At 41.5% G+C, this 26,327-nt stretch overlaps 1 protein-coding gene across 1 annotated transcript in view; it reads left to right on the forward strand.

Annotated features, from left to right (window-relative positions):
- The first annotated feature begins 7,413 nt into the window (after positions 1-7,413).
- Positions 7,414-26,327, forward strand: part of LOC105933192 (TRPM8 channel-associated factor homolog) — a 31,247-nt gene continuing 12,333 nt past the window's right edge. The window contains exons 1-5 of the mRNA XM_036149612.1: positions 7,414-7,503; positions 18,087-18,818; positions 18,990-19,206; positions 19,367-19,652; positions 20,888-21,183. Of these exons, the coding sequence (XP_036005505.1) occupies positions 18,178-18,818; positions 18,990-19,206; positions 19,367-19,652; positions 20,888-21,183 (1,440 nt within the window). The 5' untranslated portion in view covers positions 7,414-7,503; positions 18,087-18,177. The remainder of the gene's footprint in view (positions 7,504-18,086; positions 18,819-18,989; positions 19,207-19,366; positions 19,653-20,887; positions 21,184-26,327) is intronic.

Genomic DNA, 26,327 nt, shown 5'->3' on the forward strand with positions numbered 1-26,327 from the left:
TCTGCATAGTTATGGTAGCTGATGTTGTTATTTTTTATTATCTGAGCTAGGGGGAGCATGTAGATATTGAAGAGGAGGGGACCCAAGATGGACCCTTGGGGAACCCCACATTTGATTTTTGTCATCTGGGATGTAAAGTTACCTACTGATACAAAAAAGTCTCTGTCCTTTAAGTAGGATTTAAACCAGTGGAGAGCTGTAGCAGAGAGGCCGACCCAGTTCTCCAGGCGCTCTAACAGAATGGAGTGATCGACAGTATCAAATGCTGCACTAAGGTCCAATAGAACCAGCACGGTGGTTCTTCCACAGTCTGTATTTATATGGATGTCATTGAACACCTTGATAAGGACGGTCTCTGTACTGTGGTGAGCACGGAAACCTGACTGGAAAACATCAAAGCGGCTGGTCGTTGTTAAGAAGGTGTTTAATTGTTGAAATACAGCTTTTTCAATAATCTTACTGATAAAGGGGAGGTTTGAGATGGGCCTGTAGTTCTGGAGTAGTAGTTTGTCTAAATTGTTCTTTTTCAGCAGTGGTTTGATAATTGCTGTTTTTAGGGACTGGGGGAAAACACCTGACAGGAGGGACGTGTTTATTATCTGGGTCAAATCAGACGCTATGCCAGGTAAAACTTTTTTAAAGAAAGCTGTGGGTAGAACATCAAGGCAGCTGGAGGAGGAACTTAACTGCTGAATGATCTGCTCTAAGCTTTTGTGGTTTATTTCGCTGAAATTGGACATTTTGCCAGAAATAGTTCCAGCTGAATAAAGCATTGGTTCTGGTGTTGATATGGTAGTACAAAGTGATCCTCTAATTTTTAGGATTTTTTCAGTAAAGAAGTTAGCAAATTCATTGCAGGCCCTGGTGGAGTGGAGTTCGGAAGTCACGGACACAGGAGGATTTGTTAACCTGTCGACTGTGGAAAATAAGACACGAGCATTATTAATGTTTTTCTTGATGATCTCTGAGAAGAAAGATTCCCTTGCATTTTTCAGTTGTAAGTTATATCTGTAAAGTCTCTCTTTATAGATGTCATAGTGAACCTGGAGTCTGTTCTTTCTCCACCTGCGTTCAGCTTTCCGACATTCCCTTTTTTCACCTCTAACTGCTGGAGCATTTCTCCAAGGAGATTTTTTCTTCCCGGAAAAAAAACTTCACTTTGACTGGAGCAATGCAGTTAATGATGTCTGAGACTTTAGACTGAAAGTTATCTAGCTCATCTACTGAGTTGCAGCCCAAGGTTGAAGTATCAGAGTAAGCTTGAATAAAAGTTTCCGCGGCATTGTCCTTAAAGGTGCGTTTTCTTACGATGTCCCTTTGGCTAAATGAGTCACTGGAAATGATGCTTTCAAAGGTAACAGAAAAGTGATCAGATAGGGCAACATCAGTTACATTGACCTGTGAAATTTTTAGACCTTTAGTGATGATCAAGTCTAAAATATGTCCCTGTTTGTGTGTTGGCTGTTTAACGTGTTGACTTAAACCAAAGTTTCTAAGTGTGTCACACAGTTCTTTTGCACTTCTGTCTTCAGGGTTGTCAACGTGAAAGTTGAAGTCTCCCACAATAATTAAACAGTCATAATCAACACATATCACAGACAGGAGGTCACTAAAATCATTAAAAAAGTTTGATGTGGACTTAGGAGGCCTGTACACATTCAGAAACATAGTTCGTACCGGGCTCCTTACCTGGAGAGCCCGGTACGAAAGGCAGAAGGCGAACACATAGCGGGCTCAAACATAGGAAACTGACCAGTTCTCGACATATTTTTCTTCTTTAGATAATGTATCACAAGATCGTTTTAAGAGTAAGTTGATGGTTGATGGTATCAGATTGCCAGATCCACACAGCAAAAGCCTGAAGGGACAGAGTGAGTCTGTGAAATGCTGGCCAAGGGTTCCGTACGGCGACATATACAGCTGCCTTATAAACACGGCAGGCCAGTACACACGAGAGAGCATGGAAGCATGAAATCACTGGACGGCTACAATTATTTTATATCGGGGACATAGGCACCAGCAACCCCATGAGGGATTAAGCGGGTCAGAAAATGGATGGATGTTCAGATATGTTTGTGGAAAAGCACAAAGCGGAGTCGGACACACAGCGCCTCAGCAGAGAGGAAGACTCGCCCGGTAGGTTAAAAAAAACATTGTTCACTACGGATTATTTTGGTGCTGTTGTTTAGGGGCGTAATGTAGCCCCTGTGTGGTGCACATTATTGCACACTGATTGCACAAAGAAAAATAAAATGATGCGGCGTGCTGCTGCAGCGCATTGACTCCGCTTCTCCCAGCCCCTTCTAGTGATCGCCACCTCCCCTCCGCCGCTATTTAAGTAGAACAATGACTAGTGCACAATTAAGTTGTATTTACCAGAGATGAAGTGTAGACTGCAAATTCTGTCGGGGTACGATGGCTCCCACAGTCCATTGGGATTGTCTGTCTGTGCTCTTTTCATTGAAATTATCCATTTCTTTCTTCTTTCTTCGTCCTTCAGTAAACGAAAGAAACGTACTTCCGACGATTTGGAATGCCTCTGTGTGCAACCGGCAGCACAACAAGTCGTAGACATTGTTTAGATTCCAAAAATAAATTAAATAAAAGCACGCTCTAATTCACCCGTTTTGTCACGGTGTTTGGCAAGAACAGTTTTGCTTTTGCCTACCGGCGTACTGGCGTACCGGCTTTTGCCTACCGGCGTACCGGCCTACCGGCGTAACCCGGAAGTAGCGCGGACGTCAGTGGTCTATATATATATATATATATATATATATATATATATATATATATATATATATATATATATATAGACCACTAAGAATGTAAATGAGACATCATATGCCCATTCCTATTTCCTTTTTTGTATTTTTTGGTATTCTTTCTGATCCATTGTATATATGAAGATTCACTGTATATAACTGAATGCACCTTCCCTACTCTGCACCTTCTTGTATGAGCCGATGTGACGAGTGAATTTCTCCATTGTGAGATCAATAAAGACTATCTTATCTTATCTTATCTACTCTATAGATGATCCGTCCCCTGATGCGGACGGTAGGTCCTAATACTGGGGCCTGGACAAAAAAGAGTACTTTTGGAAGCCACCGTCATCAAGACACCTAGGGCAGTGGGTGGTACTCATCGAACCGGGTGCGTCTCTAGAGGTAAGACCTAGGGACGCTGGTGCTGATGCTTGGTTTTCCACATTACATACAGCACTGTGATTTGCTCTAAAAAAAATTTTAAATCCGTTATGGTGAGTTAACAGTAGACAAGAGGAACCGGCAAGCAGATAGAAGCTCCTCCTATTTGATGACGCGGCGAAGCAAGCTGGGGTAAATTTCGTCTCATTGTCCCTACGAATTGTTTGAGATGGAGGCAGAATATCAAGCAACCAACGGCAGGCAAACAAGGCGAAAAATGTGCCTTGCTTGTGTTCGGTTTGTGCCCAACTTTAGTCAACTTGTTTTTCATTCTTCAATGAAATCAGAGGTTTAGTTTATAGGAAATAATTTACAACAATAGTTAAATCTGGGATAACAGAGGTGGGGAAAAGCTATCTATTAAAGTAGTGGCAGAGGGCAGGCTGCAACAGTGCCCACAAATAATCTGGTACCAAATTTGATTCATGTTTGTCTCAACATGAAAACCTGTGTTTTGTTTCAGCATTTACTGTCAAGAATATGTTACATGAATATTTATTCCTATGGTGGGATGACACTCAAATGGCCAAATTATTTATTGTAAATAAGAATGTCTTCTTACAAAGTTACCTGGTTAAATAGAGATTAAAATAAATGAATAAAAATTTGCTGTTCTCTAACTGTGTCATGGTTTTTAGGTGTTTGGCCCACATGCAGAACACAATCGGGATGCAGAGAGCAGTTTAGGATGTTTATGTAATATCCAAAGTGCAAGGGAGGATCTGAGGAGGAATCACAATGGAGAACGACAGACGGTGACGCGAAACGGGGCTGGCACGTTCTGCGGGCAAGAGAGTGGAGGGTTAGGCAGAGTTAAAGCAAGAGGAAGAGTGCAGGGTGGAGGAGTGCTTACCGCCGAGATCGAAAACGTGTCCGGGGGAGTGGAATAGAGAGGAGGACTCAGCAGGTGACTTTCTGAGGTGGTGGCAGATGGCAAAGTGGCAGATGGGTGAGACAGAAGATTGTAGCGGGGTCCGAGCACCACCAAAGCTGGGAGTAATGGTCAGTGGATAGCTGGAGGAACCAGGAGAAATCCAGTGAGGTCTTCAGCCCGGCTTGGTAACACCAGGGGAGCCTCAGAACAGAATCCATGCAGAGAGTGAACGGTGACTGAACGTGAGCACGAGGGAGCGTCTGGAAGATGATCCAGATCAATGTGAGCATAGAAGCTGGTCTATGATCTTTCTTGAGCACGGAGAAATGCTTGGAGTGGGATCCAAGCCCATGAGGCTGAGACACAAGAGCCAGGGGATTAATGCTGGTAACACGAGAACTGTCAGGAGACAGTGGCCAACTGAGGCATACCACACAAGGTTAACACTCTGGCGTCCTCCAGCTGTCAGCTCAATGCCTAAATAGACCCACATAGCGCCGAGGAACGAGCCACAGGTGTGCGCGCCATGCCCACCTGCCAACTGCAATCACCTGAGTAGAAAGGAGAAAGGAAAAAAGGGCAGGTTGGCAAATGCTGCTCCTGATAAACTGAAATGTGATTTAAATCTTCTTGGTTCTTTTTGTGAGGAAAAAATGTCATGTTATTATTAGCAGTCGTATTATTCTAAGAAATAAATCTATTTTTATTTTAGGGAAACAGGCAGGGGGTTGTCTCTATCATATAGCATTTTGTGCTGAGTCCATTACCCGACTAAGTGCGCAAACCTTTGTGGCAGCTCTGGCTTCCTGTGTTTAATGCCAATACCTTTGTTGGCAGCACTCATGCTGCTGTCTCCAGCTTTGTGATTACATCAGTCTGAGGAACTTGCTTCTGTAGGCATCTAAAATCTTACTGGAAGTGCCCTAGCATCATTTTGTTGTGCTGAATTGTAGCCCCCGTGTTGTTTAGATGATGATGCTGTGAACACCTTGCAAGCCAGGAATTACAGGGTTCTCAGGAATACTCCACAGTGTGGCACACACCGTGTAGCTCTGTAGAGATAAGGTTAAAGATCATAAAGGAATGCTCTCCTCACTGATTACTGGAAGTCCCTCCCTATTCCACCTTTTTTTACTCCACTTTTTCTTTAAAAAAAGGGAAAACAACAGTGACCCCCACATTGCTCACATTCTCAGAACTATACAGGTCTGGGCTTGGTGTTCCTGCTACATATTCTAACTTGCTCATGTAAAAATGTGTGCTTTCTTTTTTTGTTTTTTGAAGACTATAAGGCAAGGCAAGTATTTGTTTTGCACATTTCAGTAACAAGACAATTCAAATGATGGACTTGAAAAGAACATTAGAAAAGAAAACATACAGAGGAAAACATATTGCAGTGGAACAGTAGCAGCAGGTTACAATATAAGATAATTTGGACAAAAGACTTTGACATTAACATTCAAATGCAACTCTAAACAAATTGTTTAACCTTGACCTTGATTTAAATAAATTTGGGGTATCAGCACTGTGGGTTTCTGTTTGTTTCTTCCAGATGTAGCCCACTTATACCCCATTGAAGTAGATAATGGACCCTGATTTTGTTAAAATCTCAACTTAAAGCGAATAATTCTGTGTCACTTAATTATGTTATGCTATATGTGTTTTGACGTGAGTTTCACCCACCACTGAGCACCAGTACACTAGTACTTCAATGTTCTCTGACTGAGTATAGAAGTAACAGCCTGTGAATACAAAATAAGGCAATCAAAATCAGTGTAATAACCCAACCTTACTTCTGCTTATTTCTTGTTCAAAGCATTAACTTATCAGAAATACCCAAGCAACACACAAGATTAAAGTGTAGAACTCTTTGAACTCATACTGAGCACACAAAAAAAAATGCAACACACAATTGTTTAAAAATAAAATCCACGGTGTATTAAAGTTTCAGTTTCAATTGTCCAACTTAAACCAAATTATGTGAGCCTGCATTCCCTAACTTACACATTAGCCAGCATATAGTTCTTCAGAGTTGGCAAAAAACACCCGTTGCAGGCCTGATATGATGTTGAACAGTGGTAATGTGATGTGATGAATTTTGGAACCCTCTAGAATTTCCCCTGTCCTTTGGTTTCAGTTGAATAAATGAAGATAATGCAGGATAATGCAGAGTGCTGTCAGTTCTATGCCCAGGAAAACAGCAAGCAGTAGAAAGGTCCAGTAAAGATGCAGTCCTGCAGTTCAGTCCCATAAATGATTAGTATTGCTCACCTCTCTGCACTGTGTTCAAATCTGGAAGCTTCCACGCCAGAAACGTGCTGGGTCTCTGTTAGCTGAACTAGGACCCAGGACTAAATGTCCATTCACTTTGCTGGTAAACGCTAATGCATTAGTGTTAGCGTTAAAACATGAACTTCAGTCTACTATGCAGCAAATTTCAGGTTGAAATAATCAGAAGTCGCAAACAAGCCCTCTCAGATTTATCACCCTCTTTGCCTGTGGACCCTCGAGGACAGAGGAGTTCTACACTGTGGAGACAAGCCATCCATGCGAGTCGCATGGGGCTCGGAGACTCACAAGCATCTGCATGGGTCGACCAAGCTGATTTTTGCAGAAGAAAAGCTGATCGCCCCTTCAAGCTGTTGCAGGAAAACTGAGACATGGCTGCATGGAGTGGTTACCTGTGACAGATCTAGCTCAGTTTGCTGCAGCCTCCAAGACAATACAGTCACTCTGGGAGAGCCACGTATAAAAGAGTTTTGCTATCTCTTTTGAAAAATCAAACGTAGGTTTTTATTGGTTGTAAGACAGAATCAGAAAATTAACAAGGATCGACACTTAAGTTTAAGGTCCTAAACTAATACAAACACTTTGCAGTTCAGGATTGTCTGGTAGAGAGCAGATTTCATGACTTCCTTAATAACAACAATCTGTCCAGATTCCAGAGAATCTGTATAATCTTCAGTCTGGAGTGTTGCCTGTTACTCTTCAATCGGATGCAGTCCTTCCAAATTGTCTACTTTTTTCTCAGTAGTCCAAGAATATTATTTTATCAAAAGTCTTGGGGTTCAAGTTTTTTAACAAATGAGAGACATCTTATGTAGAACCAGGCTGGTTTGGATACATTTTCCCTTAACAAACTAAATCATTATGTAAATGGAGTATTTCTTATTTATTCTTATAAGTTATATTTTTTCATATTTATTTCATACTTTGGAGACTTAAAAGGAAAGGCTGTCTTTACTAAATGTTTACTGGCTGGTTACTGAAGTCCCTCCCTACTTCCTCTAGCTCACTGTTCCCTATAAGAAAAAAATCTGTTTTCCTTGACACTACCCTTTATCTTTTCAAGCAACTATTTGAAAAACTGCACGTCGGGACAGGTTTATACCCCTACAGATTCATCACTCAGGTTGCACTCAGGTAAATATAACCTTCTCCCCTTTAAGAGAAATAATCTTCCTTAATTTAAAAACAGGAATTAAAGATTTTTACAGATTGTAAGTAGGTCAAATTTAACATTATTTCTTTTTTCAAATTTAGGTGAAACAGACAAATTGAAATTATGATTAATTGCCTAATCACCATGAATAAGCCTTATTTTACCTCTAAAGTGTTGTCATTGTAAAGTTAACTTAGTTAATCTTAGTTTTCCTGATACGTTTTGTACAAATTTAGCAAGTCTAGTCCTTTGGAGTATTTAAGGTATTTCTGTTTCCCATGTGGGTGAAGATATTTGTTTATTCCCTATGATCTGATTCATTTTATATAAATATTAAAAAGTTTCCATATTTTTGTGATTATTAAGCAAAGTTTACAAGGTACAATTTATCAAAGTGTTTAATTTACCTGTTTGAAGTGACTACATAGGAAAGGTCTGGCAACCTTGTTTCTTCAGAATGCACGATGAAGAAACTACCCAGTTTTTAGATTTAGTATTCATTACTTGTGGGTAACAAATACATTGTCCAGTATGTTAATGTATTCCCTTTTACAAAGTTTAATATTGACATCAGAGTTAAAAATGTTACCATGCGTCATAAAGAACAAAGAAAATCATTTATATTTAATTTGGAAATGTTGCCATTTTAAAATGGAATTGTATGTGCTAATAAAAATAAATGTAAACAACCCTCTCAATATATAGAGAAAAACACAGCAAGACAAGTAAGAACAACTACTCACTTGTGTTTTGGTGCTTTCAATGTGAAAAACATTAAATGATATTGTTAGATAAAAAAAGAACAGCTTTTCCTATGCAAAATGAATGTAAAATTGAAAGACCTGAACAAAGAAAAATATCACCTTGCTTGGCTTTTTCTGAATTCTTTGTTACTGCTTGGTTGCATCTTTTTTAGTTCTTTATTATTGTTAGAAAGGTATTACCATATCCCATTAATTTATCTGTGTTCATATTGCTATTACAATCTTATTACATAGGTTAAGTCCTTTGTTTTAAGTTTCTTCTTATGTTTTGCCCTCTGTGAATGTCGGTTTGTTCTATTATAATAGTGTTAGTCTTTAGATTTTTCATCTAAAGATCCTAGATCTCTAGATCAATGTCAAGTTAGGCTCCTTGTGTATTAGCTGTGTTTATTATTCCCCTCCCCTCCATCTACCTGTTTTTTTATTTCCTTGATTAAACTCACCTGAATCTGATTCATTATTCAACCTTACCTCAGTATATAAGTTCACTGGTTTTCAGTGTTCATACTTGTTCCTTCTGTTACACTGCCCATGCATTCTGCCCTGTTCTTGTAAAAATGTTTTGTTCTTTTTTTTATTAAAACTCTTTTCATTTCTGTAATTTTAATTCTCTGTGTTTGGGCAAGATGACAGTAGGAACCAGACAACTGGACTCAGAGGATTCTTACATGGAAGGATTTGAAAAGTGAAACAAATTGTAAGGGTGTACACTAACACCATAGCTGAGGCCTGCAATTCTTGGAGACATTTCAGTGTTGCACAAGTGAACAAATGTCATTCCTTCTTTGGGTTTTATGAAGTTGTTGGAGGGGGCGGAGTGGAACAACTCGGCAGCATTTACAGAGATTTTTTTCCCCAGTGTGCAGACACTTTGTAGGCTGTTAGCTGCACAGAAGTTCAACTTTCTAATTATTTGCTTGGATGTATATTTAGCTCTATGTGAATAGCCATCCTCTGTTTCTTTCCATCTTTCTCTTACTTTTTCATATTTTTGTCTCTCTCTCTAAACCTGTTTCTGTTTTTCTCCACCTTTTTAACTTTATATGTCTTTCAGGCTCTCTCTCTCAATCTAGCAAATTACTTACATACCAAGACCAGTGCTATAGACCAGTTCACTGCTATTGTTTTCATCCGGGTTGTTTGCGCATGCGCACCGGACTGGAAGGAAGAAGGCGAACACATAGCGGGCTCAAACAAAGGAAACAGACCAGTTCTCAACGTATTTTTCTTCTTTAGATAACATTTCTGTCATCGTTTTCAGATATTTCGCCCACATGCAGATACGAACGGGACACAACAGTCAGTATACATTAAGAGCGTGTAAACAACAAGGACGATGGCGCAAGTAACAAGACGAGGCCTGAACGTCGAAGCGGGGAGACTGCAGAGAGAGAAGGGAGAATATTACTCGAGGGCAAGAACCAGGAAATAGCCAGAACGTGTGCCGCTTACCTTTAGCTGGACGGACCTAACCGGGGATGGGTGTGCCAAGGTAACTCTGTGAGCCTACTCTAGTTGGTGGCTAGTGGCTGGAGGGCGGCAGATGTTTGCTGGCGAAGGATCTGGAGCAAACCTCTGCGAAGCCGAGTGACAGATGGATTAACCAGAGAGAAGCGGGAACCATCAGAATCCGGGAAGGGGACCTCAAGCCTGGCTGGGTAACTTCCAGGAAGCAAAAGGGGGAGCACCAGAGCAAAATCTGAGCCTTGTGATTCTGGAGGTGAATTCTTCGGACGGAGCGTCAAGGCAGGTAAGTGCTACAGCACCAAACTGTGACAAAATAGGAGATCCAAAATTAGTCCAAAATCTAAGAGTAAAAATAGTTACAAACAGGTTTCCAAGAACTTGGTCAGAGGCCACGTCGTACCACGACTGGTTTAAGGCTCTGGCGTCTTCCATCTGTCCAAGCTCTGCTTAAGAAGCCAGGGGAAGCCGCCTTCAATGAGCTGCAGGTGTGGGCCACGCCCCCTCAGCCAACTAGAACCACCCAGGGAACAGAGTTAGAGCAAGGAAACACAGAGAACCCTGACACTACCCCCCCCCCCCCCCCCCCCATCCTCAACGGCCATCTCCTGGCGGCCCAGACGAGGAGCTGCTTGGCTTAGCGGACCAAAAGTCCCGAATCAAGTCCTTGTTGGAGATGGCTGCTGCAGAAACCCATGAACGTTCCTCAGGGTTGCGACCTTCTCAATCGACGAGGTACTGATGACCCTTACCTCGTCGACGGGCGTCCACAACCCTGAGGACGCGAGGATCTTGACTGTCCTGGGAGGGTGGAGGGGGTCTGGAAGGCGGGTACAAATCACTGTCCAAAACGGGCTTCATTTGCGAGATATGGAAGGTTGGCTGTACTCTTGAGTGGGGTGGCAGACAAAGACAAACAGTGGAAGGGTTGATGATTGCGTCTATCTCGTAGGGTCGAGAGAATCAAGGTGTAAGTTTCTTGGCTGAAGAGTTCGTCAGGACATGTCGTGTGTCGACGGGTATTCCATGAAGTCGGAAGACGTGTCTTATGAGGTGCTGGGCGGTCTGAAAGGTGTTAGGCAGCTTACGGAGGGGCATAAGGTGGCAGGACTTTGAGAAACGGTCCACGACGGTTAGGATGGACTGAGTAGACCTGAGGGTGGCTGATTAGAAGGCTTATTATGAGCACAAACTGGGCAGGCTAGCACATACTCTCTGACATCCTTAGACCATGAAGGCCACCAAAAGCATCGTGAGACTTGGGACTGTGTTCTGAAGATACCTGGGTGGACGGAAAACTTGGAATCGTGGCACCATTGCAGGACGTCAGGTCGGACAGACTGGGGAACATACTTAAGACCCGCGGGACCTGTACCGGGGTCTGGGTCTAATCGCAGAGCCTAGTTGATCCTATCTTCAAGGTCCCAATGAAGTGCTCCGACAGAACATGAGGGGGGAAGAATCCGTTCCGGCTCCTTCTCCTGTTCAGGAGGAGCGAACTGACGAGAAAAGGCATTGTGCTTAATGTTTCTTGAACCGGGTCTGTAAGTTATTGAGAGGTTGAATCGTGAGAAGAATAATGACCAACGGGCTTGTCGTGAATTGAGCTGACTGTAGGTATGAGAGGTTCTTATGGTCCGTCCATATAATAATGGGTTGCTCGGATCCCTCAAGCCAGTGCCGCTACTCCTCTAAAGCCAACTTGATCGCTAACAGTTCACGATCACCAACATCATAGTTACGATCGGCTGGGGATAAACGTCATGAAAAGAAGGCACATGGATGGAGTTTATTATCTGTGTCTGAAAGCTGAAATTTTTCAGCTTTGACATATAAACAATTCTCCAATAGTCGTTGCAGGACAAGGCGGACATGTTGTTTATGCTGCTCGAGGTTACTAGAATAAATGAGAATGTCGTCTAAGTAGACAAAAACAAAATTGTTAAAAAAATCCCGAAGGACATTGTTAACTAAAGATCGGAAGACAGCTGGAGCATTGCATAAACCAGAGCAAAATCTGAGCCTTGTGATTCTGGAGGTGAATTCTTCGGACGGAGCGTCAAGGCAGGTGAGTGCTACAGCACCAAACTGTGACAAAACAGGAGATCCAAAATTAGTCCAAAGTCTAAGAGTAAAAAGAGTTACAAACAGGTTTCAGAGAACTTGGTCAGAGGCCACATCGTACCACGACTGGTTTAAGGCTCTGGCGTCTTCCATCTGTCCGAGCTCTGCTTAAGAAGCCAGGGGAAGCCGCCTTCAATGAGCTGCAGGTGTGGGCCACGCCCCCTCAGCCAACTAGAACCACCCGGGGAACAGAGTTAGAGCAAGGAAACACAGAGAACCCTGACAGTATCACAATACTGTTTTAAGAGTAAGTTGATGGTATCAGATTGCCAGATCCACACAACAAAAGCCTGAAGGGACAGTGCAAGTCTGTAAAATGCTGGCCAAGTGTTACGTACGGCGACATATACAGCTACCTTATAAACACGGCAGGCCAGTACAGACGAAAGAGCATAAAAACCATGAAACCACTGGACGGCTACAATTATTTTATATCGTGGACATAGGCAACCCCCGTGACCTCATGAGGGATTAAGCGGGTCAGAAAATGGATGGATGGATGTCCAGACATGTTTGTGTAACAGCAGAAAGCGGAGTCGGACACAGACCGCGGAGTCAGCAGAGAGGAAGACTCGCCTGGTAGGTTAAAAAAAAATATTGTTCACTACAGATTATTTTGGTGGCATTGTTTAGGGGTGTAATGCAGCCGCTGTCTGGTGCACATTATTGCACACTGATTGCACAAAGAAAACTAAAATGATGCGGCGTGCTGCTGCTGCTGCAGCGCATCGACTCCGCTTCTCCCGGCCCCGTCTAGCGATAGCCACCTCCCCTGCCGCTATTTAAGTAGAACAATGACTAGATCAGAATTAAGTTGTATTTACTAGAGATGAAGTGTAGACTGCAAATTCTGTCATAGTATGATGGCTCCCCCAGTCCATTGGGATTGTCTGTCTGCATCCTTTTCATTGAAATTATCCATTTCTTTCTTCTTTCTTCGTCCTTCGGCAAAAAACAGAGCTGCTCTCGTCTACTACATGACAAAACGAGTGATTTAGAGCGTACTTTTAGTTGGTTTATTTTTGGAATCTAAACAAAGCCTACGACTTGTTGTGCTCCCGGTTGCACAGAGAGGCATTCCAAATCGTTGGATGTACGTTTCTGTCGTTTACCGACAGAAACGTACATCTGAGAAGCTGTTAACTCTGCTAGCCGTCCCTGAGATGCTGTTAACTCTGTTAGCCGTCTCTGAGAAGCTGTTATCCTGACACATCTATGGTCTGTCATCTCCTCCACCCAGTCAGTTTGTAAAGATCAGGGACACACTGAGAGTAACACGAGGGTTGGCCAGAGGACTCTGTTGTTCCTCTGCATAAAAGTTCCTCTGTGACACCTAAGCAGTCACATCTGCTCAGTAGTGGAACTATGTCCCTCAGAACATAAGAGAACTCACAACATACACACTTTTCAAACTATATATATATATATATATATATATATATATATATATATATATATATATATATATATATATATATATATACACACAAATTATTATTTTTTGACAGTTCTGGAAGGAGCAGAGCCGAAAAGCTGGATGTGCTGGTACGCAGACTTAAAAATCTGGAAGTGAAGCACGGAAAAGCCCAACAATTTGGAAAACTGGATTTCACCATTTGGAGCCATCAAAAGACTTAAAGCTGACAGGAAAGTCAGGGCAGCTGTCTCAAGGACAATGGCCTCTGGAGAGCGTTCACGGAAATATAAACACTTTCACCCAAACAGACACACATAACTGATGAACTTACATGCGACTAGTCTAAAATGTTTACCTTCTGCTATATGTGTCTCGTCTTATTTGTGCTTTTTGTGCAAGAGGTTTTTGATATCTCAAACTGTATCCTGTTATAGGATAAAGTATGAGTTATGTTTTTTCCCTCCCACCTTCCTCCTGCCTCTATCTTTTCAGAGTAATGTCAGTGCCCTGTGGGCACCGTGTAAGGCCGTTGTCCTTGGCAGCGAGGCCTTAGTAAATCGTCTCCCCCTGAAATGTTTGTGATGTTTGTTTGTTTGTTATGGCAATTGTACTGAAACAACAATTTCCCTCTGGGATTATTAAAGTATTTCTGATTCAGATTTTTTATATATAAAAATACTATATATATATATATATTAGGGCTGGGCAAGTTAACGCGTTAATTTCGCGTTAATTCATTAGACTATTAACGGCGATATTTATTTTATCGCGCATTAACGCATGTTGCTCACATCATGCTTTCAGTCAGTGTCAGTCAGCACGCGCGCTGACTGCAGCGCGCTGTCGGCAGCACTCTACCGCTCCCCCTCCCCTCTCGTACATGGCTCAGCGGCGCCAGCCAATCAGCACGCAGGCTCAGCCTGGCCCGCCCACTTAGGTCTCACACAAACTTAACACACAAACAGCTGAGAGAGACCGCAGCAGCGAAAAAACATGAACAGAGGAAGTAGCACCGTTCGGCTTTATTTTAATACCGTAAATGAAATCAAGCTGTATGTTTTGTAAAAAGCCGGTTCATTTAAGTGGAAACACAACAAATTTATCTAAGCACGTGAAAAAACATGAAAACGTCGAGCCCCAGAAACGGAGAGAGGAGACGAAACTTCTCTCACTGCCCCGACAGACCCACAGACTGACGTCTCTGACTGAGGCGTTTCAGTCCTCCAGGGAACATCCAGGTAGATCAGTGGATGGATGGATGGATGGATGGATGTTACTGGAGCCCACACATAACATGTAATTAAGACCTTGAAAGAACCTAGTACATATATTAAAAAGTGCTATTTAAGATAAGATAACATTAGCTAATCCTTTTTTTATCCCACGACGGGGAAATTTATAGGATTAAAGCAACAGGCAGGTGCACACAACACAGACAAAATTACATAAGGATTGAAATATATAAGAGGTGGATTAGCGAAAAAACACTGAACATAACAACATTATTATTATTATTATTATTATTATTATTATTATTATTATTATTATTATTATTAAATTGTAATAATAAAATAAAAACCACAAAACCCAAAAGGTCAACAGTTTCATGATACATCAAGCTTAGGGACTGGCTAATATACAGCAGGTCAAAAAAGGCCATATTTTGGCTGCAGTGCTTGTTCTCTTATGAAGAAAAGATCAACTAGTGCACTAAATTAAATAGATGGGTTGAAAATATCCAGTATAAAATAAGTGGTACAAATGTTACAACACTTTTGTTCATATGGCAGCAGAACATTAAAATAAAAGTGCTCTTTACACTACTTTTGAATTCATTCTTGGAGTTTGTAAATACAATGCGATTAATCGCGATTAATCGCGATTAATCAGGGCGATTAATCGCGATTAAATATTTTAATCGTTGCCCAGCCCTAATATATATATATATATATATATATATATATATATATATATATATATATATATATATATATATATATATATATAGTCTTTTTATCTGAATGTTATTAACCTACAAATCTGTAGTCTAGCGAACATGATCTCTGTATTTTTAAACACGTTTTGAAGAGTTATGGCTGTTTGTGTAATGAAAAATTCGTACTGTTGTGTTTTTAGACAATTGTCCCTGGACAATTTTAAGAACTGTCCAGGGACAATAGATAAAAAATAGCCTTTTGGCTAATTCTGGTGCATTTGCAGGAATGCTAATTAATGTACACTGTCCCTGTCAAATAAAAAAATTAAATAAAAATAGTAGCCAAGACCAACTCAGTGTGGTGTAATGTGCACTCAGTGTAGTGCATAAAAACCACCAACCTTTTCAGATGATTCAGTCTTAGATGGTTGGATCCAGAAGGCTCCGTGTGGTGACCTGAATCCATTGTCCAAGCTTGGGTCACACACAGATCGGTAGACTTGGCTGAGGTTTCCAGTAGGGCTGAGACAAGAGATGAATCCAGAATCCAGGCGAGATAATCAGTATCTGGAAACACAATCCAGGCAGAGGTATCCATTCAGGGGCAAATGCAGACCAGCTTGGTTGAGAGATAGTTGGGGTTTTCGAGTTCCAGATACAGAAGCTAATTCAGGCCGACCGCAGACTCCACAATAAGCTTGTCTTCCACGTTGAATGCAAACAGCTTTGTCTCTGCTGCAGTCCTTATTTCCGTCATTGCCATTCTCTGCTTTGGGTTTTTTCAATCCACACCATGAGATATACCAGTTTTGAATTAGGACAAAGAATGGGGTTAAGCATTAAAGGATGATTATCACCTCATCACCAGAGGTTTAGGTAGTGTTTTTGTTGAGCCCAAAGCCTCATCAGTTTGAGCTGCTGGCTGAAGGCACTGACTCTGGAATGCCAGAAGACAGCCGAGGCAGCGGAGGACAGGATCAGTCCAATTATACATTATCACATCTATTTCCCACTTTGTAATCCAGGGCAGAATCACCGACAGCTTTGCACACATGCATTTGCAATGTGGAAACGGAGTGTGGTGGATCTCTGCACTCTTTGCTCTGACTGCAGGCAGGTTTCAGGGTGAGGCAGCAGCAGACAGTCAATTGCGAAATAAGTGGTACTTTCACATAAAGTTGCAAAAGACACTAAATTTATTGCTAGTTACTTCTATTAAGAAAAAATGTTGTTAGAGGAGTTTGAAAAGTGCAACAGTGCTCGCTACGGATGCACAAGACGGACATGTGTTTTTTCTAGACGACAGAGCTGCTTTTACACTCCACAGCGTCAGAGCCTCTGACGTCAATTTCTCCAAATGATGTCACAAAGAACATTTGAAACAATAACAATATGATTCGAAATTAAATGCAAGACACTCGTAGAACCTTAGGAGGGTGCCAGTGCCACACTGACAGTTCTAGACAAAAAAAGCAAGATTTCAACAAATGTGCACTAATTTGTCAAATAGTGACCAGGATATTGAGACAGCACTACCATGTTAAGGGCTTATTGGCAAAGAAAAGTTGATTTTGGGGTGAGTTACCCTTTAACTTTCTGTTTGTGTATGTATAATCTTTTCATAATTGAACACTGTTTATACCTTTAGCATCGAAGCGCCACAAACCTTTGAAGAAAAAACAACTGCAAGAGAAGAGATGGCTGTTGGTTAGAGTTGGGAAAAAGTGTTCTTTTTATAGGGAAACTTTATTTTTAACTTGCCCTCTCAGTCACAAAGTAATCATTTTTGTCAATTTATGGGCTTGTCTGTGCCTTCACATGATGTCCTCATAATGGCTCTAAAATCTCACAGTTTTTGGTCAAACTCTTTCAAACTGCACAAAGGTCACAGAATTTTGAAGCCCTGTCTAATGTATTTTTAAGAAGAGTTCGGGCTGAAAGCCAGATGTTGCACACTGTCCATCATCCTCTCTTTTACTTAAAATAAAGAGGAGCCATGAAAATCTCCATGATTAATGACAAGGGACAGCTGTCGACCACAGTTAAACAAGGTTTTCATATATACTTTGCGGTTTTAATACAGCAGACATTCATTTTGACCTTTTATTTGGAATCTGCCTTGATAAAATTAGTGTACATTTAAGCTGTTCACTTTTTTAATGTCATACGTGGCGTAATGTGGAACTACCTACAGAAATGTTGGCTCTGGTCTGAGATGCATGCACCAAGCAGCAGGTCCTTCTAATTTCTTTCAGGCATTTCCAAGATAGTTTTCACAGTTAGGATGTATAGTTAATTTAGATGAATTTTATTCTTATGTGTTATAGAATTCCCATGGAATCTCCTTTATATAACAGAGCAATTTTAAACAAACCTACTAAAGGCTGCACTGACCAGTTGTTCAAGCCATAGAGAAAACTCAGGAACTACCACTTCTCATTCCTCCCATTTTTGGTTAGGGGTGCTCTGACTGCAAAGGAAGGCCATCTCTTCTTTCTCTTAAGGTTTTAAGTACACACATGGGAATAATAAGTTCAACAAATGTAAAGTCTTTTCTCCTGTTGATTAGGAATAAATATAACTTTCTCATGTACATTTTTTTAAAGTGAAAGTACTTTTATTTCATCTTTACTTAGACTTATTTCTCAAGATAAGTTATCAATCTAAAATTTCTTCAACCAGCCAGCCTGATTTTTTGTGGTGAAAATGCTCTGTATTCTAAGTTTCATTAACACCCCATACCTCCCAAAAACTGTTCTTTATGAGTGTTGCTTTATGACGAAAACAAAATGTTATGACTTACATAATATTCATCTACAAGATAGCATTATAAACATAAGCATTTTGTTTTCCTTACAGGAAGAAACAGTGACACAAAGATCTCTGGGACTCCTTTCTTGCATCAATAGCCTCTTCATCCAAACTATAGAGGATAATTTTTTTCCCCAACATGTCTAAGCAGACAACCCAGTCCTACCCTGAAGAGGCCTACCGGGCTCTGATGAGAGGCATTAATGAGCTGGATCTTCAGCACTCCAGTGTTCCTTGTAACTTGGTGCTGACAGGAGATGCCTTTCCTTTAGTAATAAACAGCCACGGTCACATCCTAGCGGCTGCTTCAGTGTATGGCCGAGGAAGAATTGTGGTCCTGAGCCATGAGACCTACCTGACCCTCTGTCCTGCTCTGGTAGAGAATGCTCTGGCCTGGCTGGGAGGAGGGTCTGCAAACCTGTCTGTGGGAGTGCAGAAAAAAAGACAGGCAGTGGCAGATAACCTCAACAGATCCAGCTACAAAGTCAGTCTTATGGATGACTTTGATAAAGATCATGGGGTCAGTGTGTATGTGACAGATGCCTACGAAGTGGGTGCAAAGGCAGGAGAGCTGATAGCCTTCATGAAAGCAGGGGGAGGGTTGCTGATTGGGGGTCAAGCTTGGCATTGGGCTTCACAGAACGAGAATGAAAACCTAATCCTTGAGTTTCCAGGGAATAAAGTAGCAGGAGTGGCCGGGATCCATTTTTCTGCTAAGTATGGAAAAGCAGAAAAACTGCCCATTTATCCTGAGATCCCATCCTCTTGGAAAGCTATAGAGTAAGTATAAACTTTGGGTTTAATTCACATTTCAGATGTTTTTGTTCAGTATATCATACCATGCTTGATGAGCTACTGATGTTGAGCTTGTACATTGGTGTTAGTTAAAAATTATTTTTTCTTTCACAAATCACAGCTCTTTGTGTCTGTCTTCATCTTCTCCCCACACAGTTGTAGGATGGACTTCAAAGAAGACCTGGAGTTCTTGCTGAAAGGGATTTCAGATTTTGACATTCAGGGAGAAGGAGTTCCCTCTGGAGCTTTGGTCCATGGCCGTCTTGCATTTCCCATTTGTACCACAGATAAAGAAGAGGTGTTCCTGGCAGGAACCTACTACGGGCGGGGACGGGTCATTTTGATGACTCATGAGGTTTTTCTGCAATACAAGGTGCACTAAAAAGGACATGAAACTAGAATATAGTAAATTTCATACAGCATGAGCTACAGTATGTGTTCATAGTGTAATGTACAGTTTCAATTGTTACGTCTTGTTATCTACTGAGAGTTCAGAAGATGTTTTGCTCTTTTCCTCTAATTTTTTCTAACAGAAACTGGCATCATTTTGGAAGAATGCGTGTGATTGGTTGGACCAAGGCAGAAGAGGGATAGTTGGGTTTGAACGAGGTGTTAAACCTTTACCTAAATTAGGGTTGACATGTAAGACGACAGAGTTAAACCAGGATCTCAGTGTCTTTGTCTGCAAAGCATACAGTAACATTGATCCTGAGAGGATCCAAAACTTTGTGGCTGAAGGAGGAGGCCTGCTGATTGGTGGACATGCCTGGTATTGGGCATCGACACATCAGGGGGGAAACCCCATGCATGACTTCTCAGGTATGATACACATTTTGTCATTTCGAATTTTATTTAAATTATTTATTATAACTGCATGTAAGCTGGTAATCGGGTTTAAGCTGTTTTCCAAAATCCCAGTCAATTCATGATTTAACATGGGTGTCATAATTTTGTTTTTCGAGAGGAAATGGTTGGTTTGGATAGCCTCTTCCTCTTAATAAATTAAATCCTTATTTGAAAACTGTTTTTTCTTTTTTTCTTTTTTTCACTGCTTTTTGTATTTGCTCAAGTTATCTTTACCCAATATTAATAGCTCAAGTTTGAAAGGGGCAAAACGCTGCCTCATTGAACAGTAAAGATATTTAAAGAATTTTTTTTTTCATTGATAGAGTATGTTATGAGTTTATATTCGGTAAGGTGGTTTTATTTGTTGGATTTTTATGCTGATAACCAATACTAAACTATGATGTCATTCACCAAGTTTCAACCAATGACTTCATTTAAAGCATGCTCTCAAACCTCCTTTGTTTTTGGAAAGTTTCAGTAGTGTTACATAACAGTATACATGTTTAACAATATCATCATAACATTTTAGCTATTTTATTGATACCTGACCGATGACATTTTTTGGAAACTGTAATTCTTCTTAGAAACTGTTTAGAAGGGAAAGTTACAGAAACTGTTTTGACAGTATTTTAAATGCCTACAAACCTGAAAGCTGAAAACATAAGTACTGTTAAACCCCAAACCATTCATACCCAAATGTTTAAACACAAAAACAGGGTTATCTGAAATCTCCACTTTGGTGAGAGTTTTCATAAATAATAATTTTCAGTGATGGAAAACTGGTTTTGACCTTTCATGTGGATGAAAGGCCAAAACGCATAAAAATGCACTTTTTCCCTAAATATCCAGTTATGTGTGGACAAGGCCTTAATCTGCCAGGGGTATAAATAAATTTGGGCTTAACTGTATCAAGATATGGTTATTTGCTTACATAGAAGAAAGTTCTGTGGGCAGGGCATCAGAACTGACTACAGCGCTTAGGCTCACATTCTTCTAAACAGAATCATTGTACTCTGTGAAGGTGGTGCATACGCTGCATTGTCACAAGGCTTACATTGTACCCTGAATACCAACCTACAGTATGTAAGCCAAAAACAAAACGTACACAGATGAAAATTCAGTAAAACAAATAATAAGATCAATGTTGATATGTGATTCAAAATGAAGATGATAGTGTTACAAGTTAATTGCAATTTTCTTTGTTCCAGGAAACAAGATCTTGAACAAAATGGGCTTGAGCTTGTTGAAAGAAACAATAACAGCAGGTGTCTACAAAGCTCCCGATCCAAGCCAGGTCAACAGCTTCCACTTCCGTCATCTTCTGCATCGCTTAGCTGATCATGTTCTAGAGAATGGAGAACTCACCAAGCAAGATGAGGAGCACCTTAAGAAACTGGGAGCAGATTGTGCCTCATTCTTAATGATGAAGGCTTATGACAGGTTCTCCTACATGGAGATTCTGTCCCTTCTGACTGACATCCTGAAGAAGCAGGGCGTCTCAGAGGTGGGCCACATAAGATTAATTTGTTTTAGGTTTTATTTAGTTTACTGTCTCTACTGTAGAGCTATCCCCTGAAACATGCAGCATGGTCCGTCATGGACCATGTGTCTGCATGCAGCATCTTTTGTCTGAAAACGTATGACACAGACTGAGTGACATCGGTAGTTAATTTCTTCATTTATCATTGGTTTTTGGTAAATGGCTTGTACTTGTATAGCTATTTATCAAGTCCAACGACCCCAAAGCGCTACAGTCAGTCAGTCACCCATTCACACACACATTCACACCCTGGCGGTGATGAGCTAGATTGGTAGGCTGACAGAAGCAAGGTCACCGGCTCTGGCCACCTCTAGCAGGCAATTCGGGTCTAAAGTGTCTTGCCCAAGGACACAATGACTGAGATGGTCGGAACAGCAGGGGATCAAACCGGCAACTCGACAATTGCAGGACAAACTCCCTATCTCCTGCGCCACTGTTGTTTCGGTAGTGGTAGTGAAGCTAATATGTTTGTCTGTGGAATATGAGTTAGTGAAGCTAACTTTTTGGTAAACTGTGCTCCCCACTGGACGCAAAGTATCAAACCCCACCAACTCAGCCACACCGCCAGCTGCACCAGCCAAGCCTAGGAACTGATCCCCCAGGTGACCCAGGGCCCATATGACCCCTGGCAATGAGACCACCCAACACCAAGATGGGGGAACCTACCCAGAGCCCCCACCATGCCATGCAGGCTCCATCTCATCACACCAGATGAAACATGGAAGGACCAAGGCAGGGGGAGGGCATCGCAGGGTGGCAGCAGAACTTGGATTGTATTTATGTGCCAACTCTTTAGGAACCAGGTGACCAGGCAAAAACAGACGATCTTCTGGGCACGATTCAGATATACAGATGTTGTGATGAGCTTCTCTGACCTCCCTCTCCAGATCTATCATAGCCACAGACAGAAAACCATTCTCTGGGAGAATGTAGTCCCCTTCATCACCAGGTCTGAGAGCTCAATCCCAATTCCTCCATATGAGAGAGCATCAGGTTTGATATTTCTGTCATGATTTTGATTTTGATTTGGTGTTCTTCTGATCTTCTCTTTTTTTTTATCGGTTCATCAGCCAGCTCACTTCACAACGCAGACAACAGCCACTACCCTATCAGTTTGTGTGTCACTCCCCTGTCACCAGTCAGATCTGTTCACCTTTCAGCCACCAGTCACCAACCAATCAGTTCAGTTCACTTTCAGTCACCACCCTTCCTTTGATTAGTTCCACCTGTTTCCTTTAATTAGTTTTCTACTCTGTTCACCTGTTCACTCCTCTGTTTATGCCTGCCCCTGTTCGCTGCTCGGTGCCAGATTATTTCGAGCCTTTCGGTGAGTCTAGTCCAGCGTTCTGTTTCTTTGTTGACCTGTTGATCTGACCTGAGTTTGCCTCCGGATATTCTGAGCCAGCCTGACCCCTGAATGACCTGTTTTCATGCTTGATCTGACTGCCTGCCTGTTTTGCCCGACCCCTGCCTGATCGGATTGCCTGCCTTTGTTGCCTGACCCCGTTCTGTCTCTGGACTATATGAGCTTGCCTGATCCCTGTCTGATTATGAAGTTTGTCTTTTACTGGACCTGTATCTGTGCACTCACTCTGCTCTTGGATTTTGACTTGGACTGTCATTTGGATTTCTGACCAACTGGCTCTGACCCTGGATTGGTTTTGTATTACTAACTCTGTTTATTCCTTTCATCATTCTGCCTGCCTGTCATGCTGGTTCCGACCCATTACCTGTCCTTTTAATAAACTGCCTTTAAACGTCATCTGTTTGTCTGGCGGAATACTGGGTCCTCCGTTTCTGTTCATGACGATTTTTGATTCGGGTCTATATGATATAGTGAAGTTGAAATGACTGAAAAAGAGTGCCCACCTGTCCTAGTTAAATCTTCTAGCCGATTTCAAGTACTCCAGGTACTTATGGTGTGTCCAAACCTGAAACTTTGGCCCCTTCCAGCCAGTCTCTCCGTTTCTCCAGCCCCAGCTTGACTACCAGAGGCTCACGGTCGCCGACATCATAGGTCTTCTCTGCAGCAGAAAGGGACCTAGAGAAGGTGCACTGGTGAACCGTATCATCACTGGCTCTTTGACTGGAGACCCGATGATTCAGCCGACAGTAATAAACGTTGAAAAGGTTTATTATATGAACTACAGTGGCTGTAACAGGAACTGACAGGAATGAACTCTGCAACTACAGTGGGGCAGAGAACAGGGTTAGTGGTTGAGAACAACATAGTGTGATTGTGAGGAAGAGACAGAAGGGGAATCCAAAGTCAAGTCCTGGGTCAAGCAGAGCAAAGTAGTTCACCAGGCAGAAGTTTCCAGAAGGGCTTAGGCAAAGGGTGAATCCAGGATCCAGGCTTCGCGTCATTAACGGGAGGCAAAGGTGTCCATACAGGGGCAGAGGTAGACAGGAAAAATCACAGGAACAAGACAGGTCGATCACAGGCAGGCAATAAAGGAACACTGAAGGGTTTATAGTGTGTTCCTTTTGTCCTTGGTGGTCGGAATTCTCGACCTCCGGATTGGAAAATTTAACTAGAATGCCCCCTAAAGTCGGTATAGTACGAGTCGGAAACTTGGTGCAACAGGATTGTACCTGACTTCTGTTTTCATGATGGCTGCTACTCACAGCAATATTGAGTGAAACCTCATACTTTGTTTGCAGGAGCTCTCTATTATTTTTGTAACTTTTAGTCAGTCGTAGAGGTGCTACCTTACAGTGTTCATCCGATGGGATGTTTTAGCTCTGTTTGTTTGCACAAAATACCACCTAGAACAGCATTAACGTCATTTTTGGTTTTAACAACAGTGCGAGCGTCCATGCTATTTATCTACTTTCCGACATGGGAAACGCAAAAATGCTCAGATGACATAATCTGCAACTTGTCTGTCCCAACCTCTGAGGCAAAAGGAATGCACCATTACTTGCATGGTGGCTTTCAAGAATCTGGCAGTTACACACTGAGAAATGCTGAAATATTCAATTCAATTCAATTCAACTTTTTTATACAGTGCAAATTCACAACACATGTCATCTCAAGGCACTTTACAAAGTCAATTTTAATTAAATCATACAGATTGGTCAAAAGGTACAATAGTTTGGCGACCTGTCCAGGGTGTACCCCGCCTCTCGCTCATTGACAGCTGGAGATAGGCACCAGCACCCCTCGCGACCCCAATACGGATAAGCGTGTTGGAAAGTGGATGAATAATTGGTCAAAAGGTTTCCTATCTAAGTAAACCCAGTAGATTGCATCAAGTCTTGACAAGCAGCATTCACTCCTCCTGAAAGAGCGCAGAGCCACAGGGATGTCTGCATTGTTGATGGCTTTGCAGCAATCCCTCATACTGAGCAAGCATGAAGTTCAGTATGAATATATAGTGCTCATCCAGGTGCAGCGACTCCACCTAGTTGGAGCTGACGTAGGTGTGACTGCTCAGACCTTGATTACCTGGGTAGAGCGGGAGCAGGTGCAGGGAATGACGAAGACTGCAGACAGGGATTTCACAGGCAGTAACAGACTAATAATTACACCGGTGCTCTTTCTAATGCAGCTAAGCCCCTGTTCACATAGAGACGTGAGTAGATGTATCCGCAAAGGTATTTTGGCACTTAGACTTTGCATCTACATGGATGTAGTGTTTTGGTAGACTCCAAATGATTGTTTTTCCAATTATCACCTCAATCCTCACCTCCATATGGGTGATCAAAACATCGCTCTTGTAAGCCAGGCAAACAATGACTCGACTCTCCATTGCAGAGGCGTGGACTAGTTTCAGTTCAATTTGTGTGTTATCTAAGCCATTACAAGGCCTTTGTTGGGCAGTACTATAAAGCTTGCAACTCCACACTACTCCAGACATTGTAAATTGAGAAGGCTTTCTGGATAGGAAGCAAAACGTCTTCAAACTTTGGGAAAACAGTCCAGTTGTTTTGTTTTTTAACTTTTTTGGAATGACCATGACCTGGATGACTGAGAATCTTCACCAGCAGATGCTGTTTCTCTCTAATGATCTCTATCAAACATCCTTGATGCCTTTAAAGAAAAGCTGAATGTAGAGTGTGATTTCAACTACACTCAGGGAGACTGTTTACTAATAGTCGAACTGAATTTTTTAGAGGTAAAAGATTAAAGATGGGTGGATAAAACATGTGCACATCATACTTTTGAGATTTTTATACATAATTTTTTAATGCCTTGAACATACCAATGATGTGCAATTTTATGTTGATCTATCAAATAAAATGCCAAGAAAACACATTGAAAACTGTGGTTGCTTACTAAAAATGTGGAAATGCTAAAGGGGGATGAATATTTTTGTAAGGCATTTCATGTCAAGACATCAGGTGCTCAAATCCACCCAAGGCAAGGCAAGGCAAATTTATTTATATAGCACAATTCAGTACAAAGACAATGCAAAGTGCTTTACATGATTAAAATATAGCAAAATAAAACAGAATAAAAGCAAGTAGAAATAAAATGTAGATAGAAAATAGAACATTAAAAAAACCACTAGTGGTGTTTCAGTTAACTAAAACAGTTGAAGGCAATCCTAAACAAATGTGTTTTTAATCTTGATTTAAAGGAACTCAGGCTTTCCGCACCTTTACAGTTTTCTGGAAGTTTGTTCCAGATAAGTGGGGCATAGGAACTAAATGCTGCTTCTCCATGTTTGGTTCTGGTTCTGGGTATGCAGAGCAGGCTGGAGCCAGAAGACCTTAATGATCTGGATGGTTGATACACTGATAACAAGTCTGTGATGTATTTAGGTGCTAGGCCATTCAGAGATTTATAAAGTAACAGAAGGATTTTAAAGTCTATTCTCTGAGATACAGGGAGCCAGTGTAAGGACTTTAGAACTGGGGTGATGTGCTCTACTTTCTCAGTCTTAGTGAGGACGTAGCCAGCAGCGTTCTGGATCAGCTGCAGCTGTCTGATCCACTTTTTAGGCAGACCTGTGAAAACACCGTTGCAGTAATCAATTCTACTAAAAATAAACGCATGGATTAGTTTTTCCAGATTCTACTGAGACATTAGTCCTTTAATCCTAGAAATGTTCTTCAGGTGATAGAAAGCCAACCTTGTAATTGTCTTTAGATGCTTTTGG

This window comes from Fundulus heteroclitus, chromosome 18, assembly GCF_011125445.2.
Source record: "Fundulus heteroclitus isolate FHET01 chromosome 18, MU-UCD_Fhet_4.1, whole genome shotgun sequence".
In the NCBI taxonomy this organism is placed as follows: Eukaryota; Metazoa; Chordata; class Actinopteri; order Cyprinodontiformes; family Fundulidae; genus Fundulus; species Fundulus heteroclitus.